The following is a 26094-nucleotide window of genomic DNA, read 5'->3' on the forward strand; positions in this document are numbered from 1 at the left end:
TATTCTATATAAGAATTTAAAATTTAATTTACTATCGATTTTTCGATCGAACGTCACCGAAAATGTTGAATGGTACCAATGAAATATAATATTAAATTGGAATTAATATAAGAGAAAAAAAAATTCCATTAAGAGAAATTTTCTCTTATTTTATTTTCAATATTGTCTCAAATTTCTTAAATTTGTACTATTATTTTTGAAAATGCCTAGAAGAAATTTAAAGAAAATTTTTACAGAATTGGGGCAAAAGAAAGAAAATTACTATAAATATATAAAATAAATTAAGATTCTAAGATTAAGATTTTATGAATTCGATTTTTCTATTTCTTATTTTATTTATTTGTATTTGATATTCAATCAAATGTCAAGATATTAAGTAACAAAATCTATCAATCATTTTGGTTTGATTACGATTATTTTCAAGTTTAGGAATAAAGTCAAATTTATTGTTAAAATCAAAATATTTTTATTTTATTAATACAAAAATCAGTTTATAATGTCGTAAAGTGCTGTATATTAGGAATTAAGTCTATATCAATATCAGGAGTCAATATTAGGAGTCAAATTGGAATCTACAAAGCTCAGTTAAATCGCGTGATATGTGAGCATTGTTAAAAGTCGCATTAGATTATATGAAACCAAAAGATTAACATGAGTAAGATTGTTTGTATTATTAACTTTTTTAATGTAAGTACATAAATCCCGGTTCATTCTTAATAAATAAATTAAAACTCAATAATTGTTTTTGCTTAGAAATAGTTTCATTAACTAATTATTTTATGATTTTTTTCCATTACAGATTCACAAACCAATGTCAATTTAAAATTAAATTCAAATGATGGTTTTTGGGACCAAAGATAAACAAAATTGATAATTGCTTTCAGAAATAAAAGCTGGTAAGTAAGGAAGTGTAATGTATGTATTTATAAAACATAGTGTTTGAAATTTGTAATTGTATTGTTTCATGATTAAATAGGGAATGCACATATAATATTATTTTTCAAAATGGATGTGATACTTATTATGTTCATTTCCAATTACTTATATTTCGCAGTTATTAAGTTCTCGGAGTAGTGTTGGCCTACGAAAATTTTCAAAAGAAATTTGAAATTTAAAATTAAAAAAGTAATTTTATTTTATAAATATTTATTTAATAATTCGACAGTGCCGAACTAAAATTAATTAAATGTGTTCGAACATAATTTTATATCCCTACTTCTTTGTTAAATAAAATCTATTTTAAGGAATTTTAAATGTTGAAATCTTGCAACGATCTTTCTTACTTTCGGGTTCTTTTAGGAAATTACTACCAATCTTATTTTCGTCCCCAAGAAGTATGCATCAGAAGGAAATACCACAATATCAATTTCAAATACAGATGAGATTATTGAGTTCTCATTCAAACAGATTAATTTTTAAAAAGAATGAATATTTAAAAAAAATGTCCTGCTTTAGAAGCCATTAGTTCGACCCGAGTTTCTTAACAATTTAATAATTTTAAATATTTCTCAATGTAATTGCAATGTTGATGTAGTTAGATGTAGAAAATCTATGAAAAAAATTTATGTATTCAAATCTCTATGATCAATATTTTCGGATATTATTAATTCATGACAGAGCAACAAATAAATTTCAGGCCTATATATTCGATGCAAGATCTTATCATCAAATCTGTTGCAATGATATGGAAAAAGAGCATTCAAAAAATTTGTTTTTGGTGTTATTTTTTCTGGTATAAATGACAACAAACTAAAAGAATTCAAATACACAAATGATTCATTTAGATGCAAATAGTGTTCTATTTTTTCATTTTCTTATATATTGGCAGAAAAAAATAGAAACCAAAACATAAAAGCATCCTTTTTAAATTTTCAAATCTAAATTTTTCTTTGTCACCACAATATTTGCTTAAGTCTTTTGAATACTAAAGTAAAATTTTATGTTCTTAAGTTTTTCTTTTGGTTTTTTCTCTATTATATTTTGTAGCTAGCTAGTTTAGATTTTCCAATACTGAAATTCGATAAGAAGTCCTTTTTATATGATAAATGAATTAAAAAAGCTCTTCAATTTAAAAACGAAAATTTTTTGTTTTATTCTAGATTCTGTTTGTTTTTTTTTTTTGCTGTTTTGCCATATAAAGTAAAATTAAATATTTACAAAAATGGTTTTAGTTTCTGTCTCTTGTTTTATACATAAAAGGACTGATTTTGTTTTCCTATAGCAATATTATAATGTTTAATGTAAGTTTGTAAATATATTACACATACAAACAATACCGACAGTATATTTATGAAAATGTGATATATGGCATACATACCTACATTAATATAAAATATTATAGAAAATTTAAAGCTTTTCAAGTTGAACTAATTTTTGTTATCGAAAAGCCTTGAAGTACGAATGAAATTTTCATTTAAAATATTTTTGGGTAAAATGATGGTTTGTACCAATTTGACTTTCATTTTGTTTTCATATTCAATACACTTATATATGTATGTTTACATACGTATATATATTTTATAAATAAATAAAATATATTATGTACGTGCTTACAATATTGTAAATCAATAAAATTTATTATATAATGACCTTGAAAAATAATATTAAAATGTCAAAAAATTAATATGTTTTTTTTTTTGGGTAAGAAACGAATTTGAAATAATTGCATGAGTGTGAAAGTGTATGAAAAATATTACAGATTTAATACTTAGGGTTATCCTTTTTATGGTATGTTAATTAATTACTTATATTATTATTGATATTTTAGTTAAATGGAAATTTTTTAAAGGTACCTTATCTACGTATATACCTGAAGAAAAAAGTTTTTCAAAATTAAAATTAGAAGATATTAAAACCTTAATATTTAATATATAGGACCTTATTTGTTTATTTGATCATACATTAATTTAAATCCTCAAGGATTTAAATTAAGAAAATGGGATGATAAAAAGGTAGGAATTAGGTATAGATTAGGTGTATTTTTAGAGTTATTGTCATTTAAATTTACTTAGGGAAAAATAATTTATTAAGGAGCTTTTATTAGTATTACCGTTACCTTATATAACATTTTGATTCTTTATGATTAATTTGAATTTTGCTGTAAAAATTTGAGATTGATTAAAAAATTTAGAACTACTTTAAGGGAAATTACTTGTATTTTATTCTATTAATCTCCGAACAAATTACTTATTATACATACTAAACTAATAAAATATTTGTGAATGTTATGTTTCAATTTTATAACTGTGACATTTTTCGCATGTTATTTAAACATATTTGAGACGTTTTAACTGGCAAGACTATGAGAGATAGAGAAAAATGTTATATGGAATAACTTTTAGAACACATTGTGGCGCACCAAAAAAGAAAACAATAAAAAATTAAATAATAACACGAATTTTCGAGAAATTTTCAGTTTTTTAAAGAAAAAAAATCAAAAACAAAACCAAAATTCTGACTTTGATGAGCTTTATCTCGAAAACTATTGCACAGATCAAATTGATTGTAAGACTGAAAAGAATAAGTAATAAATCACTTGCAAAAAAAGACCCCGGTGGTTACTCTATGTTACACGGCTCCGAAGTTATATATATTTATATATATGAACGGAAATGCTGTCACCTTTTTTATCAACAGGCTGTAGCTCGAAAACGAGTATATCTGCACCCCATCCCTACAAGTTTTTGTTGGAAATTGATCAAAGAATCATCCCTTGAAATTATTTACCATACTTTATGCACAACGTCCTGTATAAATCATTCAGAACTCAAAAGCATATGTATAATATGACGAGGCTATATTATAACTTGCAATTTGAAGGCATTATCATTGATAAAAATGAAATTTGTCATTTGGCAAATTTTTTTTTTTTTTGATGGGCACTGCCAACTCTGATAAGTAAGAAGTGATTTATACGCGAATTCAAAAATTTTTAGTAATTTAATAAATTTTGAATAAATTTATAATAAAAATAAAAAAATAATAAAGTACAAATGATAAAGTACCTAAGATATACTCTCATCACCCTGTATTGTATATATAACCATATTAATTGTTGTTGAATTCAAGTAAAATATTGTGTTTTTTTTAGTGAATTGTTCCAATTTTCCATTTGGTAAGAACACTCGCAATAAAGTAAACTCTTATTTTAGTATTTAGTAACGTGGTAATGCCATTTTTATATTTTCCAGTCATTTTTTAAATTTTGGAATCATATAAAGGTGACAATGACGTATGAAGGTAGAAATCACGTTCCCAAGATGTGTGATATTTCCTAACTTAGAAAATTGTGAAGAAATTTCAAAATGACGAATTGACCATTCTCCTGAAAATTATTGTAAAATACTGCCCCCTAACATATGCAATAAAATAAGACTGTCTAAAAAAAGTATTTGCGAATGTTTAATTTTTGTTGGTTTTTTTTTAACTCGTTCTATTATTTATGAGATTTTAAAATAATTCCGAACCATAGTTGCAAACCATGTAACATTGCCATATTCCAATTACCATTTGATAAGTAGACTGTATGGTTAACCTTTGCCATTTGAATAAATTAATTACAAAATAATCTCACATAATTTATAGTTTTCGAATTTTTACTTTTTTTTCTTAATAAAAAATTTCAGCAATAATTTCATAATTTCAAAATAATTCAAAATTAAAAAAAAAATATAAATCTTCATGAGCACAAGCAAATAAATTTGATTTCAAATTATCATTCATAGCTACTATCTTTTGTGTTGATTAAAGAAACTTTTGTTTTTTATTGTGACTCTTATAATTTAAAAATTTCCAAAGGAATTAAAATTTATGTTGATTTCTTGCGTTTTTTTTTAATAAATCTTAAAAAGAAATCATAAAATTGTGATCATAGAAAAATTATTTTTGATGATGGCGAGGTCAAGAAGAGAGCCAATAATTTATTTTTAATATTTTTTTTTTATTTTTTTTTAATTAAAATATCGCAATTTCTCTTTTATTTGTTTTCTTTTAATTTTTCCTATCATCAAAACGATCACGAAATAATTAATAATATCGTTGGAATATTTTTTTTTTTGTAAATAACAAAAGACTAAAAACCATAAATAGTTGTTATATAAAATTATATTTGAATTAGACTGTAGGTATATGGTACACTTTAACATACTTACATACAATATTTAAACACCAAGTCTATGTAGACATTAAGTGTGTAATCAAAACAAAATCACCTGCAAATCAGTAGTCTTTTCTTTTCTTTTAAAACTGTAATAATTGACTTATAAAAAGAAGAAAATTTTGCTAATAATATTTTAAAAATAAATTTAATTAATTTGAACCACCTAGGGTTATAGGGTACAAGGTATAACCTGTTTCTATAATTTGATCACGTTCATTATAAAGGTATGAATTGAAGAAGAATATTGGAAAAAATAATAATAAAAAAAAGTAACAAATTTAAATTCCAATTACAGAGTTAATCGCAAATCAGCAGCAACAAAAATTTAAACTCAAATTATTTCGAAAGTTTTTTAGTTTGTTCAAAATTTCCCCTATGTAATTCAAAATTTGCTTTCATAATATTCAACAGGTAACTTTTTAATTTTGACAAAATGCTGTGTAGAAATTTTGAAATGCACTTTTAATAAAACTTTTTTCCCTTTTGTTTTTGTGTTGCATAACACTCTATATGGCTATTTCGTAAAATCACCATTAAATTTTTCATATTCCAAATAAAATTCAAAATGTTCTTATTAATTTTATTGAGCGCGGCAGTTTGTTCTCGTCAATTTTTAGTTTTATTTATAGGGTCAGTTTGTCTAATAAACATAATATTAATCTGTCAATGCATATTATGTTTATAAGACTTGTACAACTTTCGAAATGTAATTTTATATTCGCCTGACTAGAGTAATTACCGACTGACCACTGAAGTTGCTCGTTATCTAGAATCTATAAATAGAAAGTTGTGAAAGTTTGTAAATTTAATAGCATTAGGACAAAAGATTTTTTATAATCTCTGCGACGCTTTAATCTCTTTTACTTCTTTCTCTTACGATTTTCTCTTAATCCAAAATAACTTAATTTAACACCGGTTCTTATTGCGTTATAAAGTTTACCAAATTTTTTACATGAGCAAAGAGGTAACACCATAGATTTGTTCCAGTAATATATGGATTTAATACAGGAAGAAATCTAGTGTGTTGCCTCTATATGTTATATTTTAAGTAACCTATACTTTTAGCAATTTATTTCTGCCGTCATGTTTCTAATTATACTTTTCCTACGCTCCTAAAGATATGCAATACAGTGACACATACGGAAAATTATGTCACTAAAAGATATCTTTATTTGCTAAGCATGGGGACTAAGAGGTTATATTAGAGATAAAGAACTCTAAATTACAACGGTTTATTTTAAAGACAACCAAGCAAAAAATGTTGAAGGTTCTATCCCGTCATTCAATCAAGTGAAATGGAGTTTTAATTCGTGCTGAATCTGTATGAAAACAACTATTTTAAATGATTCAGAGTATTAAGAAAATTGTGCTACTTCATTCAGAGTTCATAACTCTTAATTCAATTTCAATTTATTTAATTTTACTAAAGGCTTGAGCACCACATTCACTTCCGTTGTATTTATGTATATATATAGAAGTGCATTATTATCTGAGCACAAATTTTTGCACTATAATTGTGAACATTTTTGATTATGACTCCAAAATTTAGTTCGTATATGAAATACCATTAATAGATTTAAAATGTTGTTTTGTGTAATACTTTTGGGAAAATTTTTTATTACCAACTATATACGATGGTTAAGTTTTTGTTCATAGTTTCAATTTCAATTCAAAAGATAAAGAATAACAAAAATTATAAAAAAAAAATTTTTTTTGATAAAGTTGTTAATTAAAAGTAACTTCCATTGAAAATATTAAAAACATTTTAGGTAAAAAAAAGACACCTACTGATAGGCCATCAAATTAATGGATAGAACTGGCAAAAAAAAAAAACAAAAATAGCAACAAAATTATAACAAACATAATGGTATAGAAAACCGTAATGTTTTACAATAATAATTGGTTGCTACTGAAAGAAGGTGCATGTAATAAGGTTTATACAGCAAAATGCATATACGAATGTTCATGTAATAAGTATGTTTGTATGTTTTAAAGCTTATTGGAATATGTAGTCTATTTTGGCAACAAAATGAAGTTATTATAGGATGTGGTGTTTTGGTTTTTTATTTTGCTATTTTGCTTTTTGTCCATCACGAAATTTCCATTTATGGAATTAAAATTTTAGAAAAGTATAAAATTAGCCAACAAAAAAAATTATATTTAAATAAAATATTTTTTGTATATCAAGCAGTGTTTTTCAATTTTCGTTAGTAGAAAGGTCTTAGCAGGTTTTAGATTAATTTCCATAATATTTTTTTTTATTCCAATTACTTAAAATTGAAGAAAAATGTTAAATTGCTCTAACAAAAAGTAAAAGTAAAGCATATTAGCTTTCCTATGTGGTATTAAAGAAAAACTTACTATAGATTCTTGTTGTTTCAAGTAAATTTAGTTTAAAGGTTCAGCACAAATTCGAGTTTGAAGTAAAATTAAAAACTGTAAACTCGGCTCGGACAATTTGATTTGGTAACCACAGAACAAATTTCATTGCATGTTCGAAATGTTTTATTTGTTGTAATATGATTTTAAATTGTTCATAAGCTAACACATGTCTTAGAAATTATAGGTATACGCTTAGCAAAAAGTTAAAAGAAAAAAAAATATTTTCCTTCATTTAAAAATTATGACAAGGAGTTCACTTGATTTTTGGGATCGCTCAAATTATTTTTTAAATTTTTTTCGTATTTTCTTGAACAAAATTTTCAATAATCGAGAACATGGTTGATTTTTCTTGTCTCACAGCCTAGAGTTGTGTTCGTCCAGATATTTTTTTTAGTTTCAACAGTATTTTTCTCAATCAAACTATAATATTTTTAATTAACGTAAAGCGAATTTCTTTTTTGCTCATTGCTATTAGGACTATTATGTTTCTTTGGAATTACTGTGATTAGCGAATTAATTTCCATAACGAAATGAAATTTTACCATTCAGATTATTTTTATAGTGCTGGACCATTATTGTGTGAGAACCACTTTTTCTGAACAAAAGTGATAATTTGATTTTGCTTTCTTTCATTAATTTCTGTATTATTAACTTAACAGAATATTAAACGTTACGTTAAAGCCCTTAATTCTGAGACCATCTGATTAACAATGTAATTTTAAAAAGAAGAATATTTTGCACATCTTACAAATCCAATGATTATTTACAGCTCCTTTTTTGTTCACAAATGTTGTCATTATAAATTTTTTCTGACCCAAAAATATAAGAGGTGCTTGTATTGTTTTTAACAAAATACTTTCATATTTAAATGTTAATAAAGATCAAAAGCAATTTTAGCTATTTTAAAAATTTTAATTTAAGGTGAAGACACCTGGCGGTTATTTTGTAATTGAGATGTTCCACACAAAAGCAAAATCAACGTGTTTAAAACAAATAAACAAAAAAAAAAATTGTTTTCTCATTTCGAATCACAAAATTTTGTTACATAATCGTTGAAATAAATGTGAATTTACTGGCGTAATAATTGGGAGTAAAAGTACAAAATTAAATTAAATTTAATTGCATGGCACTTGTACAACACAACAATTTTCGATTATTAAATGCATTTTTTGGTTTTTGTTTTTCGATTTTAATTTTTATTTTATTTTGCAATTGTATTTTGTTAATTTTCTCTTAATAGAGCATTTTTATGTCAAACATTTAACATCAATGTCATTTAGAAGTTTACACGACTTGTAAACTCCCTATACGTAGTATAATATTTTTATTTTTGTTGTTATTGCAATTGAAATTTTATAAAATTTTTGTAATTGCTTAATATTATGTTTGAGTCTTTTGGTTGTTACTGATGTGAATTAGGTTATCGATATTCAATTAAAAATCAAGCGAATTGTATAGGTACTTATGTTGGTGAAGGGAAAAATTTCATTAAATTTGTATCGTTGTATGTGCTATTGAAATTCTGTATTGATTTTTTTTAGAAATATAAGGGCTTTTTTTTATTAACTTGGTGAGGTGGAAAGCTATTAAGAGATTTTTTTTATTTATTTAATTTATGCTCTTTTGTTCTTTTTTCTTAAAATTGTTGCTGTTTTTGTTGTTGTTGCTTTTGCTTTTTCTTATAATTTAATTGGAAAATAATTATTTTTCAATTTTTTTGTGTCGATTATTCAGAACTTTCGTTGTTGATTGTTAAAGAATTGACGGAAATGGAAAACTAATTAAGGAATCAATTTTGTTTTAAGAGATTTTTATTTTTTTTTTTGGATTTAATTTTTATTTTCCTTTATTTTGGGTAATTATTTATAAATTTATTTTATTTTTTTTTCTAAAATATTAATGAATGTAAGTCGGATTAAGTTGAAAATTTTAAATACTTGCAGATAAATGAATAATGAATTTACATTATATGAAGAAAATTTTGAAATACACAATTATTGTGTACCTTATAGTAATTTGTATTTGATGAGTTTGAAGTAGATTTTAAGACGATTGGATCGGGAGATTTTTTATATTATGAGAAGATTTTGAAATCCCTATAAGTATGCAATATTATAATATAAATATTTTGGGTATAAGCTTCTTTTTTCTTGTAAAATACCTTATTTTGGAGTAAATATTAAAAAAATTAAATATTTAAAAGTGACTAATTATTTATTCTAATCAGTAAGGAGTTTGTTAAAATCGTTAAAGAATAAGCTAATGTTTAATAAATTTACAAACAATTTGTTTGTTATAAATTGTTGGGTCATTGTTTATGATAGCGAATAATATGTAAAATAGAAGATAATTGAAAAAATAAGTATGAGAAATTAATAAACCTGCCTCGTACTATAAACATTTTAAAAAATTATTGTCACATTTCCATAAATTTTACCTGGGCCCATTAATTTACAATACTTTTCCGGTTTAAAAATATTTTCTTCTTTAAAATATGAAAGGCTTATAATCAATTTGCTTTGTTAATCCATGACTAATTAATAATATTCATGTTACGTATTAAATTCGATTATTATTTTCCCTTTCGGATTTTTCTCAATTTTTAAAATTAATTTTTGTTTAATAAAATTGTGAAAGCCAAATAATTTGTAGCCCTAAATCTTTTAGTTTTGTCAGAACTTCATTTAAAGTTTTATGACAAAATTTATTAAAATATTTTTAATTTAAATTTTTTAAATATTTTGCTCTTGATTTTATTGCTTCTATATAATTTTTGCTACCCATTTTTTAAATATACAATTGTAATACAAAATTCAAAAGGAAAATATGACAATTTTCTTAACACCTCTCCGATTACATCAGCATTATTCATCAGTTCATTAAGTAAAAATTTTTATTTTTTAAAAATTCGATATAAAATTATTAAGTGTCATCTACTTGGTGTAATTTGCCGTCTACACTTTATAAACTTCTCATTCCAAGAATAAAAGATTTCTATGAATTTTATGTTTGTGTGTCTTTCTTCACTTTAGGTTTATATTTACGATAAAATATAGACTTGTTGTATAACATTATAAGCTTTTAATGGAGAATTTTATATACAAAATAATTATGATGAAAAATATTTAAACATAGAAAACAATGTTTCTATATTATTCTATTAAAATCATATAACAAGATACAATAGCCATAAATTCAATTAAGATTTACGGAAATTAAAGATCATTTTACATATTTTTTCCAGAAAAACAAAAAAAAAACAATACAGGGAAAACCCAATTGTTTTGTTTCCTTTTTAATGTTAATGTTTTTAATTCATAAATTTTATCTTTAATTTTATGATAAAATTAAGTGATTTTTACACGCAATCTGAACGTTTTAAGATAAAAATTATATTTTATTTTGTTTCTATTTTTTTTGTAGGTTTGTATTGTTCTTTGATCCTTTTTGTCCTATACGTTTTAGTTTCATTCTTAGACGCAAATTACTGCGTAAAATAAAAGTAATAATATTAAAGGTTAAAAGGCAATCATTAACACGATTTTACTCTTCCATACCCAGAAAAAACATATGACGTGTGTAATAACTTTCCTAAAAATTAGGCTCATTGATTATTAATTATAGGTCATTAAGTTAATTCGAATCAATTATTCATTTTTGATTAAATTAATTTCATATTGCAATATAATTATTATTAATTTTTTTTTTATTAAAAAATTCTAATATGAAAGCCTTCAAAATAATTAATTTTCCACCAAAAATTCCAAATGAAATAAAAAAAAAAATTTGAACAATTGAAATTGATTAAATTCTGTGATGTAGAAATGCAATATTATAATAAAAATATTCAAATGCAATATTGATGTACTAATTAAGAATATTAAGATTATATCAGTTAAATAGGTCACTCCAAATTTCTTAAATTTTCGAAAATAGAAATTATGATTAACCCTTTTTGACGCAATCTCATTTATTATTTTCCTGGTAAGATGAAGTTAAAAATAAGATACAAAATTGAAATATAAATAAATTTTTAACCAATCTACATTGGAAGTGTCCCATTTGAAAATGGATAAACTAAATCGGAGTTAACAGGGAGTGGGCCATTTTATAATCAAAAATAATCAATAACATTCAAAAAATAAATAAATTTTAGGTTAGGAGTCTAAAATTTTAACAGTTTAAGGATACCAATAAATTTTTTAATTCAGTTGAAAAAATTTATTCCTCCATCTTCCGAGTCATAATTTTCTTTAATTTTATGATACTGTACAAATATTATTAAATTAGAAATCAATTTCTGATCGCCATATAATGATTTGTCACCATATTGATTTCTTTGACATTGTAAATTTCATAAAACTTCTGGAAGAGCAAAATTGGAATAGTGTAAACTTAGTGTGGATGTATAAATGTAATAATAATACTTTTATGTCTTAAATAATATAACTAACAAATGCCTAGGATTTATTTGCAATTTTCTCCTAAAAATATGCAATATTACAGGTTAATAACAATATTATGTACTTCCTTGGAACATAGCTAGTTTTCACTATTTAGAACTGAAAGTATTGTAATTAAATAAAAGTTTAAAATTTAAAATTTGAAAGGAATGCACCAACATGGTTTGAGTGAATTTTTGAATTTTTTAAATAAGCAGCTTAAAAGTTTTTGTAATAACTTTCCCGAGAAATTGCCAGGATTTAAAACAAATTTCTTTTACACAGAAAGCGAGAATTAATTAAATTTTGCCACATCTGTTTTTAAAAATTATATTGGAATAATTTATTTTTGATGTCGGAGCAATTATTTGAACGATTTTATTTAAATAGAAGCGGGCAAACTAGAAGCCAATCTATTCTTAGAAGCCAAATGCGAATAACTGACTTAAAAATTTTTATTAACTATAAAAGTTTTACATTTTTCATAAATTAATCTCATGTCTTTAATTAGCAAGAGAATTACAGACTAAATTTTACTCTATTTTAAAAAAAAATTAGTCTTAATTAAGTTAGTTGTAAAAATAAATTGAGTTATTAAATTTTTAAGTTTCATCAGATATTCTTGTTATACAATTTCAACTTCTTCAAAAATATTCATTAAAAATTTTCAAATTTTTAATAAGATATTTCTGTATCTACTTCCTTTTATATACAACAGCTTTTCGCAAAAATGTACTTACCAACAATTTCGTATTTTAGGTATAATCTAAAAAGTATCTAAATTCCGTGAAAATCTTATACATAAAATTACAAATTTAAAATAAGAAATTTTCAAAAAAATTATTTTCTAAATTTGTTCACACAATGTTGTTCTTAATTTAAAACATTAATCATTCTTATATTTAGGTTAGATTTTGGTATTATAATCTGTTTAATAATTTAAAAAGAAAACAAGGTTAAGGATCAGTTAATTTAGAGTTTGTAAAAAAAAAAGAAGAAAGCTGCACAATTAATCTCTTTTTATCGTATTATAAAAGCTTACAATTTTTTTTTGTAAATTAGAATTAGTTCCATAAAAACCATTCTAATTTACGTTCCATATAACAGGAAAAAATAACTGATGTGGTCAGCATACAACCGACCGCATCGCGTATTTTTGAATGCTGTGAATTTCGACAATTTTAGTTTCTGCGAGAGTGTGATTTTAGTTTTTAATGAAATATTACTATTTGGGATCCTATTCCCCTAAAAACTTGATTAGTACCTTAGATGCTGCCAAAAATATAAAATAAGCCTGTAATAAGGATCAAATCTCTCGTAAATACTTCAACCTTTAATCAATTCGTTAAACATCCAAATTTAGGTCATATATAAGTTTTCATTAAAAACGGCTCAAATGAAAATTAATTACTGAAGTTCACAAGTCACAATATGATCGCTAGACTGAAATCCAAAATTCGAACTTTGAAATTCGATACCCACACAATACCTCACCGTATCGAATACTTTCAGAAACAAAAATATAACTTTTGTTTTGTTTTACCCTTTGAAAATAAAGTCTCTAGCTAGAGGCATTAAATATTTTCTGTTCCAACATTTTAATATCCTTTAATTTTTTCCATATACTTTTTTTTTCCTTCTTTTCCTTATTTTTTGTATCATCATTTCATTTTCATATTAAGCCATTACAGTTGATAAAGATTTGACGTAATTATTCTAAACTTAGACTTGAAATTTATTCCAATTTCCTTCTTCTTTACTTAAAAAACATAAGTATAAGGCGACAATATAATATATTTATATTAATATAATGATTCAGGTTTCAAGGATATACAAGCATACTATTGTTAGATAAGGTGTCTCAGAAAAATTTCTTAAAGCATTTCAATTCGAAAGGCGTTGGGAATTTTTTAAATTTTTATTAAAAAATTATACTAGAAGAAGAAATCGAATGGTGAATTAATCTGCTCTAAGCAAGATAGCACCCAACTTGCTAAAAGGAAAAATTGGGTTTCCAATATATGGTAATAAGTTAAAATTCGAAAACCTCTATTCATAATATTATAGAGTCCATTCATTGGGATGAGGCTAAATTGTCGCACAAATTTGAAATCATGCGGAACAGGCCAAAATAATAATATTCGAATTTTGAGTCTACCTTGAAAAATTTACATATTCAAAATTTCGAATAGCAAATATAAAGCAATATGGCGTTAATGGTTCTAACTACATCTACGTGTCAAAGAATTCCTATTTAAAGCCAATGAGTAAATGAGTAACTTTTGCAATTCCAACCTTGTAGCTTCTTCAAAGAAATTTCTGTTAGTGTTTGTCTCTAAATCAAATAATATTAAGAAGACATTGACATGTCTATCGGAATTTCCACAACACCCTGTTAACTATTAAAAATTTTTGACATTCACAAAAAAAAAGAAAAACAAAAAATCATAAGACCGAAGTAAAGAACACTACAAAATGGTATTTTGCTTCCAAAAAAGAAATTATGACGCCTAATTTTTCTTTAGATTTTTTTCTCCTCTATTCTTTTGGTTTTCATTTTCATTATACTTGTTATCCACTTTAATTTCACTTTTTATTTTAGAGAATAGGAGAAAAAAGGACATAAGAGTTTTTAAGGAATTTTTGTCATTTTCATTACAAGTGAACTATTGCAGGACTTAGCAGTAAATTTGTTAGTTTGGTAGTCGTTTTTCTTGGCACCTGCCATACTTCATTTAACCTTTTTCTTCTCATGGTTTCATTTTCATGTTTTGTTTTATTGTTAGGTTTTTCATTTTTTCTGTTTTGAAATTTTCTTGTGGTAAAGTAGATTTGTAATTTTATTTTAGTACTTTGTTTATTATGCAAGGATTTTCTGTTCTTTTCTTCAAGAAATTAGGAATTTATAATATCGTAAAATAAAAATGAAAGGAAAAACAAATGAAGTGAAGGTAAAAGGGGAAAAAGAAAGATATAAATAACAGACATAAAGAATATCACGTAAAGAGATAACAATTACTAAAAAGAGAAAAGAGTTATAGGAAAAAAAAAATAATAAAGAAGAGGAAAAAACAAAATGGAATTGAAACAAACTGCAATGCAACAAAAGTACATTTAGTGCCAAAGGGCAAGTTAAAAAAAGTTTTATAAATTGTTGAGATACGGTTAAGATTTTATAAATAATAATTTAAGGGCTAAGAAGTCAAAATTTAAAAATTTTTAATGTTGAGTCAAGTCATAATTTACTACTATAGCTTGTTATGAAAGTGATTGAAATTAAACTAATAACAATTATTAATAGTGACCTTAACTTGTATTGAAATGAACGGGGCTTGTATGTTTATCTATAAAAATATTTGTCATAATTTATTCGTGTTATCCGTGTTGTTATGTATAACTTATTAAAAATTAATTACATACCTTAACTGCACAATATTGATAATCACAATATACCTTCCAATAGTTTCTTATTTATAAAACAACGGTTTATATAGGGTTTGTTTGTAACAAAATTGGTAAAAAAGGCGTGGGTATCAGTGTCTATTTACAATATTTTTACTCTTTATGGTATAAAGCTGCATTTAAAATCTAATTTTGTGGAAACTGCAAACATTATTTGGACTTCTTAGATTAACAAAAAGAGTGCCTTCCTTTTTCTTAGTGAAATATTAGTATAACAAACCGACTGATGCTATCTGAAAATCTATAAAATCTAACCCATAAATTTGAATACTGAAAATTTCATTTCTATTTAACTATAAGAACTATAAGAACGTTAAAATATATTTTATAATCTAATTCACATTCCTGTTGAAGCATTATTTGATACTTTTTAATATTTTGCCACCCTCCTAAGTTTATGCAATAAAAGAAATTTTTCTAAATTGGAATTATTGTTCAAAGGAAAGGTGCTGCTTATTGTTTGATTTGAACTAATGGCAATCTACATCTACATAAACTAATGTGCTCTTTTTTAAAATTCCAATTTTTAATTTAAATACAAGATGTAGGCAAAAATGTGGCTTGAGGAAGATAGGTATTTGTGATAGAAATTTAATTGGAATGAGAAAATAATAAAAACAAACGCTTCAGGTGTTTCTTTGTGTAAAGGAAAGAAAAAAAAAACCAATTTATTTGTGTGGAATAGGAAAGCAATAAAAATATAAACGGAAAATATTCAATTAATTAAATTTGATTATTATTGAAATTAAATATTGATTTTTTTTTCTAGTTTAACACCGATTGCGATATTTAAAACTATGTTTAATTGTTGTGGAATATTATGTTTTCCTCTTTGGGTATTGAATGCTAAATTTTTTTTCTCTAAGATTGAATTACGGAAACGAGATATTAATTAATTAAAAGTTATGACTGTACGTATATAAAAGTTATTTTGATTGTTGGTGTAATTTATTTATTACAAAGTATAAAAATTTTATTCATTTTATTCATTAAAACTATACAAAATTATTTTTAGTTGACTTTGAAATTTCTAATAAAATTGCTATGAGTTGCTTAAAAATCCAAAATGTTGGTATTTGTTTTAATATCCAACGACTCATTTAAAATTCTCTCGCCGTTGCGTTTGTTTTGACCATTGACTTACTTTCATAATTTTGATAGATTGACAGGAATTTCGTATAGTTCCGACAAGAGGCAGAAATTTTCTAGAATTATAAATAAATTTATATAGTTAAGGTTCTTAAATCAATTATTTTTAACCAATATTTCTTGTTCCACACTATTGATTAGTTTTTTCCATTAAGGCAATTCTTATTAACGTATTAATTTTAGAAATAAGCAATTGTTGAGGAATTACTGCATAGTCTACTACTTTAGATATAGGCTTAGGCAATTAATTGTGTTCCATTTTTTATTTTACGGGAAGCGTTCCCAAATATAGAATAATGGAAATATAGCAATTCTCATTTTAATTTTAGAAATGGATTGGAGTGGTATTTGTTGTATGAATGTTGTTAGAGCAGTATCAGATTACTAAGTTGAAAATATAAACGCATGATTTTCTGGTCCATTTTTAATCAAAATCGATGTTTTAATAGGTAATTTCGCAAAGTACATATCATTTAAAATTCGCAATATTTACGATATTCAAAATAAATTATTTTTATAATACTATTATTTTATTTTTAACCATTACCATTTAAATTAGCAATTTTATTCAAATATAATTCAACAAAAATATTTGTGACACAACGCCTGCTTTTTGTGCAAATAAACATTCATACAGGTTTGCTGATGATTTCATTGCTAAATTCTTCTATTTTTTTAATTATACTATGTATCTATAAAATGATTTCATTAAATTTTCTTAATGACAATTCGAGTTTTATACACTAAAATATGCTGAAAAGGAGAATTTTTTAATTTCTTACCTATACGAAATCTAGAGTAACAAGAAGACTTAATTTTATTCAACTCAAATTAATGACTCATTACATAATAATTTCTAATTAAAATTGCGTTCTGTATTAGAATACGCGGATATATGGTACATATAAGCATATATGAATAAGGGTGTATTCAGGTTTGTACGGTTGTATCTTCTTATGTCATCATAACATCTGTTATAAAACATGATGCAATTTTTGTTATACAATCGAATATAACAGATTTTTTTAATAATTAATTTTCAATATTATCATAATTGTAATAATTCTAAGTACTTTCATGATTGATGAAGGTGAAAAATTAGCACATCACGTGTCAAACAAATTGATGACAATGTTGTGAAAATAATGAAAAAGTAGTTGATAAAATGTAACAAATTATGAATATCGAGAGCAAGTGTTAATTTTTTGTAAATTACTTAATTCATAATTGTTGATTTTTTTTTTTGTAGCCGAAATACATTTAAAAATTTTAAATATATTTTTTTAAGAATTTTGTAAAATTTTATAATTTTTTTCATTTATTCATGTTATTACAACCATCATTATTATTTTACATGAAACCAATGAAGCGTTAACCCTTCACTGTCTGGCGCATTTTTCGATTTTGTTTTCACTTTTTCATTTCAAGTACATTCAAAAAATCTACAACAATGATAACTTCTTTTACAACTCCTCAATGTTATATTGTGTCTCGTTTACAACAATAATAAGAAAAAGAGAATAAAAATAATCTTTGAAATAATAAATTGTAAAATAAAAGAAAATAAAAATAAAATTATGATATTCACAATCAATCATTCACAATTCAATGATTTTTATATTCTTTTTTTGTTTAAATACATATGCAGTAGGATTGTAAAATTGTATGTGCAATTGTATAAATTTCAATTGGATGCTCATTTAAAAATATTTAAAATTTTTGTTTTTTGTTATTTTTTGTATTATTTGTGTAATAAATGCGATATACTTTTCATTATTGCTCTTTTCCACTAATATATTTCAATACAAACACATATTGCACTACAAAAACAAGAAAAAAATTAAACTGAAAAAGACATAAAGTATTGCACTCATCCTATATAATCATTCAACGGTATACAATAAAAATGTTAATAAAGTTTCCTCAATTTTCTATACGGTAGAGTTACCTGCATTGAAAATGATAAAAATATAATAACAATAATGTGTAGAATAAGAACAAAAAAACAATAAAGAAATATGAAAAATAAAAAAAAAAAGTGTTAAAAAATTTTATTGCGGTTTGGCCGACTATGCTCTTATTCGGAGATCCAACTGCAAAAGAAGTGCTCACTGTAAATTTCTCTATAAACCAGAGAAATCCAGAAAAAATAATTTTCATTTTCCAACAAAATCAGTTACTTATCAATAAAATAGTAATAGAGACAAGACAAGACAGTTTTTACACCGCTATTTGCTTAACATTTATCTCCTCTTACTTGAAAGCTAAAAACTAGTTTTGTGCGCTGTCTCAACCCCTACCGAATCACCAAAATCACTTGTGGACTATAAGATTTTCCGCTTTGAACTCGGTCTAGTAAGTAATCAAGTTTATTCAAATTCCGTTTGATCCGTAGATATATTAAGTTCGTTGATAACAATTCCGAAATTTGATTACTTCCTATGTTATCATAGTTAATACTGCAAACTAGTTGGTAACCAATTATTTTTTCATTTCCCTTAACATCACATATCATGATACATTACACCTCACGTCATATGTCACATCAGAGTAACCCAAGGAGCCCTTAAGCCCCGAAAAAGTTTTTCAATATCAAATTTTTTTTTTAAGTCTTTTATTTTCGGGAAATTATTTGCATAATTCTTTTAGAATAGACTGGAATTTCAATATCTATGAAGCCAAAGTTCTAATTTTTGTAATGGTCTTAAAATTCCATCACAAAAGAACAAATAGGAAATTATGCTATTTCGTGGTTTTATTCGCTTAGCCTATAGTCAGACGTTTTAGAAACCAAAATTTCAATATTACTTTTTTCTCATTCATATTATGCCACAAACATTTACTGCATTTCAATTTGTATAAATTAATTAAATTAAAATTAAAACCTTTTTTTTACTTATAGGGTAAAATAAGTAACTTACCTCACCTTCAAGGCTTTGTATAGATTATACAACATGTATACGAGTTTTCCACATATTTATGCTTCATATATTCTTAATATACCGACTTGTTGAATGAATTGAAATTATATATTGTGGAAAGAAGGTATTTAAGCGACATAAAATGTTACAATTATATACTTATTTGTAATAATTATTTTTATATGCATACATTATGTATGTATGTATGTATGTATAGTTTATATACATTGAAAAGACATGTATAAAATCAATGATAATAAGTTAACCGGATATTGATTTAATTGGAATTTTGTCCTTGTCGGCATTCACTGATAATGTCACTTATTTTACCATCCATTCAGTTATTTGTTATTCATATAATATATTTATATATTTATGGATTTATATATTATATCAACGGGGTTATATAACATATACTTGAACTTCATATGGAAATTTGTATCATTGTAATCATATGTGTGTATGTATAATTGATTTTCTTCGAAATATTTCAAATTTATTTTTTAATTTTAAGGGTTTTGGAAATTTCATTTTATGAATGAAATTTGATATTTTACATAATATAATGTAAATATGTATGTATATATGTTAAATATAAAATTAATAATGCAATTATGTATATCGTTAGAATGTGCATAGCATAACTTAATATAATTAAATGCATTGAAATGAACATAAAATTGAATATTGTGCTTTATTTTTGATCTGACCTATATAGATGCAAAGCAAAATAATTCACAGATATGGCAATGAACTCAATTAGAACTATACTTTTCATATTATAGAAAAATTTTCCATTTATAATGTTTTTTGTTTAAATCTACATGGTAACAAGTATTAAAAAATGATTTTTATGATTTGATATAGAAATTAATTCTTACATAGAACAAGACAATTCAACTGAATTAAAACAAAGAATTATTTGAAATAAGACTGATTTTGTAATAAGTAAAAGTAGTTTTTAATTGATTTGCTGCTATATTGCTAGTTTTTAGCTGCCATATACTTTTAGAATGCAATTTTTTCTCTTATTATGGTTTTATAAGGAAATATTTTTGATCTTGTGTCTAAGTCAATTTTAATTAAAAAGATTTTTTAAATATATAGAGTAAAATATTTTAATGAAAAACAGAACCGTGCTAATGAAATTCTCGTAGTTATATAAGAATAGAATTTTCATTTTTATGTTATTCAATAAAATTTGAAATTTTCTATTGCTTTAATGCTATTGTTTAATTAAAAGATCAACTAAGTTATAATTTATTATATATTAAAGATATTCAGATTGCTATACAATCGTACTTTCCTAATTAAACAATGTCATGTACAGTAAAGCAATCCTAATTCCAACAACTCTTACCTGTCGAAAATATAAGTTTAAGAAAGAATAAATTCGAGGAGAGAAAAGACAAACAAATATTTGAGAACCTTAGTTGGTTAAAAATTAAAAATAATTTCGATACAATTGAAATTCAATTAATGATGATTACAAACAAAAGTAGATCAACTGGTTCAACTGGTTAAAATTTAAAGATTTTTAGTTTGATAAAATTTATTACGAAAATTAATTTAATAATAAAACTATAATAATTAAAACAAGCCTATGGGACTGTAGATTATTATAGTTTTTTGTTGAAGAATATCTATTTGTATTGCTTTAAGCTGACAACACCTACAAAATATTTAGAAGAAATTCGGTTCATTACACGTTATTACTTAAAACTTATTATCAATTAGGTTTCACTGTGACACAATAAAACAGCTATTTTTATTAATGTACTTAACTTCTATGATATACATATATTTTCGTTACATAATTATAGTATACTATGCGCGTATGTATATGTTTTTATGTAAAATTTATTATAAATATACAAACTATATAATATTCTCCGTATATTGGCATATGATGTTAATTTATTGCAGATATTTAACTTGGAATTATACCTGTATGCCCACTAATATAGTCCATTGTACTTTTATTCTGAAAAAATGCATTATTCCGTGGTATCCTTAATGTACAATGAAATAATTACAAAGAACTAAGTGAGAATATAATACAGACATTATGATGACATTGTTATGACAACACATGCAACCATAAAATATAAAACGCAAAATATCAGAAAATTGCGAAAATTTCAAACTTATGTTATCGTTTATATATATGTATATAGAAAACAATATTCTCCTATTACGTTGATTAGTTCAGGGCACATTCATTTTCAGTTTTTTATTAAGTAATTAATTAAGAACAACAAAAAAAAATTTTTACAATATTCTAATGACATATAAATTTTTAATATTATGTACGTTATTGTCTTGAAATTGTATACTCGCATTATAATTTTACTGTTATAATAAAAACACACCTTAGTTTTCAACAATTCATTAATAATTTAAAAGCTTATACTCGTAGGTATTATACTTATATTTTTCGTTTTTATATTTTAAAATTAATAGAAGCATAAAAAACAGGTCTAAAATTACTTTTCTCACTTAATTAATAAAATAATTAAAAAATTTTGTTTATTATGTTTACTATTTTTAGAAAATTATCTGTTCAGGCCGATCCAAACCTAAACCTTTTGATTTTTTGACACTCTACCACTCCGCTCCCTCCTTCAACATTCTTAACTTTGTCACTTTGCAAATATTATAGCTCTATTTTGGAAAATTTTAACCTCTGATATTAAATTGAGAAAATGAAATTCAATTTTATTAATGACAAATTTTATTTTTCCTTTTTCTCTTACAGGTCTTCTCATTTTAACTCATTTACTTTTACTTATTATTACTCCAAGGGTTGTACTCCTATATATATACAGTCGTTTGTATAAATGCGACACACCATTTTAAATTAAAAAAAATATATAAAAGTAAAGAAAACAAAATAACAGACCGCAAAATAGAGGAGTCACTTTTAATATTTTAGGTGGCACACACATAGGAAAATAGCAAAAATTATACCATGGAGGATTATAAATTTTTATTTAAGGTTGTATTAGTTGGTAATGCTGGTGTTGGTAAAACATGTTTAGTTAGAAGATTTACACAAGGACAATTTCCACCTGGACAAGGAGCAACAATAGGTGTTGATTTTATGATTAAAACAGTTGATGTTGAAGGTGAAAAAATTAAGGTAAGCTAAATAATTAACAAGAGGCAAATTAAAATAAAAAAAAATAAAATTAAAACGAAAATTATTTTTAGAATTTTTAAGAGTTTTTATAGTTTATTTTTAAATTACAAATTAAATTGTAAATTTATTGAAAGTTGGCGCGGTTTTTGTGAAGTTTTTTTAACAATTTTATTTTTTGTTTTTTATAGTTACAAATATGGGATACTGCAGGTCAAGAACGATTTAGATCAAGTAAGTCTTGAAATTCCAAAATTTATTTCAAATTTTCATAATTTTTTTGTTTTTTTTTTATTTTCCAGTAACCCAAAGTTATTATAGATCAGCTCATGCCTTAATTCTAGTCTATGATGTTTCTTGTCAACCAACATTCGATTGTCTACCAGAATGGTTAAGAGAAATTCAAGAGTATGCAAGTTGTAAAGTTTTACAAATTTTAGTTGGTAATAAAACGGATCGTGATGATAGAGAAATGTAAGTGCCTTTCGAAATTATGTTTCTAAAATTTTCCAGTTTTTTTTTTAACTATTGTGTATTTTTAAGATATAAAATTTCATTCATGACTTTGATTCAATACAAATAGTACAAACATAAAAATATATGAATTTCATTATAAAATGTATACAAGGGTAATTTAGAATATTCAATTAGTTGACTCTACTAGATCTGGGTTACATCATAGGTTTTCTTCCTTGAATGGAAAAATTCAATAAATTTTAAATTTTAAATTCAATCGAAAGCGAGTGGTCTAACTAACAAGTTTTCAAAACTATTTTTAACTCGTAAAACAAACTGTTGTAATTTAGGAATATTGTTACGTTTGAGAGTGAATTTTTAATAATCCGTCGAAAAAAATTAATCACTGATTTCAATTTGGGGTTCTGGCAACCCTAATTTGTCATCCTTTAAGACTTGAATATTAATTTGTTGTGTAAAAGAAAAAATTCATACAGATAAACTATGCAGAAAATAAAAATAATTAAGTGCGAAAATGTTCTGGAAGAAAAAAAAAAGATTTAGTCACCATAAATGACGTGTGTTAGCGAAAAACTCAACACCAAAATGAAAAGGTTATGGACAACCGTAACATATGTCTACCATCAAAAAAAAATGGAGCAGTACTTCTAACTTCTACCAAAAGTTCTTTTCAATTTTTTAACATTTTATAGTCTATACAGTACAAATTCTAATTGTTTTTTCGTACATATTGAATTTCAAACACGCATACAAAGAAAATGGGTACCTACATGATTTGCCACTATAGCAATGTGGTATAGTTTTCAATTTTTCGAGATGAAATTAAAAGTTTGCAATTTTAAAGAAAAATATAAGAGAAAATTGTTTAACTTTTATTTGTTTTTTTGCTGAATCATGAAAATCGAAAAAGAATTTTTAAGTTCTTGGCACGATTTCAGAAAAACACAAAAAACAAAGTTAGTTGGTTTCACTTAAATTTTTCAACTTAAGATATTTTGATGAAATTTTTTTACGTTCAACATCTTTATTTTTCAAAATTAAAATTCAATAAAGAAAGGAAACCAATAATTTTTTTCACCAAACACTATTGATGTTTGTTAGAATTCAGCAATAAAATTCAATATTTAAAAATATGGAACTGAGAAGGATATAGTGAGCAAAAGTTTTAACTTTGAAATGACGGACTTTTATAATTCAAATATTTTTTATTAGAGTTTCTTATTCGATTATAAATTTATTGATTTGCTGTATAGATTTAGTAATTTGTTATTTCACTTTGTCAGCTTTAAGGATATTTTTATTGTATATAATATGAAGATTTAAGTCGAATTCAATTTTATTACTCTGACAAGAATAACAATTAAATATGATTTTAGTAATACTATTATTTAGCTGTTTCGATGAACTTGTAAAAGAACATTGAAGATAAACTAAGCAACGAGTTCCAAGTTTTAATCTAATTTTGAAAAAGAAAAATTTATAGACTTCGAATGATGCAAAGGGAAAACGTTTATATGTTGCTAAAATCTACTTAAAACTCATGTCAGAATTTGATTTTTTATAATTTCGGAACTAGTTGAAAAGCTAATTGAGAAACATTGCCAAAATTTTAGCTAACTATAGAATTCTGATTGGCAACTTTCATTTTAAATCAAAACATTATGGCTATCTTAGAAATTAATAAGATTTATTATTAAATTTTAAGCTATGCTAAATTAAAAAGAAATATACGATAAGCCTGCAAACATCGGTATATTCTATTGAGTAATAAACGCACCTAGTACATACTTGATTTTGGGCTTAAGAATAATATATTTGAAATGTATTGAAAGAGGGATAGAACTCATGATTAATTATATGAATCTTTTTCATTATTTTTTTATAATTTTTAAATTTTGTTTTAAAAATACATAATAATTATTATTTAATAGATAATTTTCTTATTTTATATTTTCAGACCTACCCGAATTGGTGAAGAATTTGCAAAACAACACGATATGTATTTTATGGAAACATCAGCAAAAGAAGCTGATAATGTTGAACGTTTATTTTATGAAATTGCAGCTGCATTAATAGACCAAGCAAGAACAAAAGATGCAACAATGTTACAACGACACAATAATAATAATGAATCATCGATAGGTTTAGCTAGTCTAACAGCTAAAGCAAATCTTTTAAGTCAAAATACAAGTAATTGTTGTGCTAATTTAGGAATACATAACAATGGCAAGGATATATAATTGTAAATATCCTGTTTATGAAACACAAATTGTTTAAAATTTTTCATTTGTTTTTTGTTTTTTTTTTTTTGTTTTTTAATATTAAAATATTTTTTAGAAATTAGGGAATAATTATGCAATAAAAGAAAAAGAATTGAGAAAAAGAAAATGGAAGAGATTATTAAAAAATCACAAACTTTAATTTTAATTGTGAATATCAAAACTATAAATGAGAAAATTTTATATAAGAAATAAAAATAATAATATTAAAATAAATATTAAAAAATTTAGGTTTATTAGTTTTTTAAAATAGTTGACTAAATAAAATATATAGGACAAAATATTGTAATAAAATAAGGAAAAACAAAAATCTGGTTAAAAACTTTAATCAAAAATTAATAATCAAAAATTAAAAGTAAAAAATAATTTGAGTAAAAAATCAAAATCACAAAATTAATATTAAAAAACTCTAACCAATAGAAAATGATGTTTTGGAATCATTAAAATTTAATTAATAATTAATTACAAATTACAATAAAAAGAATGTGACTTTTCATACGTATTGGTATGTGAGCTGCAATCAAAAATCTATTACTTAAATCTCAAAAAAATTTAAATTTAAATTTTGTGTTCCGAAAAAATTATTAGACTACATAAGACCCTTTCAATTTCCAAAAGTATATGTTTGATGCTTCTTCTTTTGCGGAACAAAATTTGTAAGGAAGCGTATACTAAAATTAAATTA

At 24.2% G+C, this 26094-nt stretch overlaps 1 protein-coding gene across 1 annotated transcript in view; it reads left to right on the plus strand.

The window, feature by feature from the left end:
- Window positions 1-25529, plus strand: part of LOC129606092 (ras-related protein Rab-30) — a 104219-nt gene extending 78690 nt beyond the window's left edge. The window contains exons 2-6 of the mRNA XM_055516196.1: window positions 800-896; window positions 22273-22656; window positions 22845-22887; window positions 22956-23127; window positions 25088-25529. Coding sequence (XP_055372171.1) covers window positions 22486-22656; window positions 22845-22887; window positions 22956-23127; window positions 25088-25370 — 669 coding nt within the window. The 5' untranslated portion in view covers window positions 800-896; window positions 22273-22485 and the 3' untranslated portion in view covers window positions 25371-25529. The remainder of the gene's footprint in view (window positions 1-799; window positions 897-22272; window positions 22657-22844; window positions 22888-22955; window positions 23128-25087) is intronic.
- The last annotated feature ends 565 nt before the right edge of the window (window positions 25530-26094 follow it).

The sequence above is a fragment of the Condylostylus longicornis genome, unplaced genomic scaffold (assembly GCF_029603195.1).
Source record: "Condylostylus longicornis isolate FDR11 unplaced genomic scaffold, ASM2960319v2 ptg000017l, whole genome shotgun sequence".
NCBI classification, from domain to species: domain Eukaryota; kingdom Metazoa; phylum Arthropoda; class Insecta; order Diptera; family Dolichopodidae; genus Condylostylus; species Condylostylus longicornis.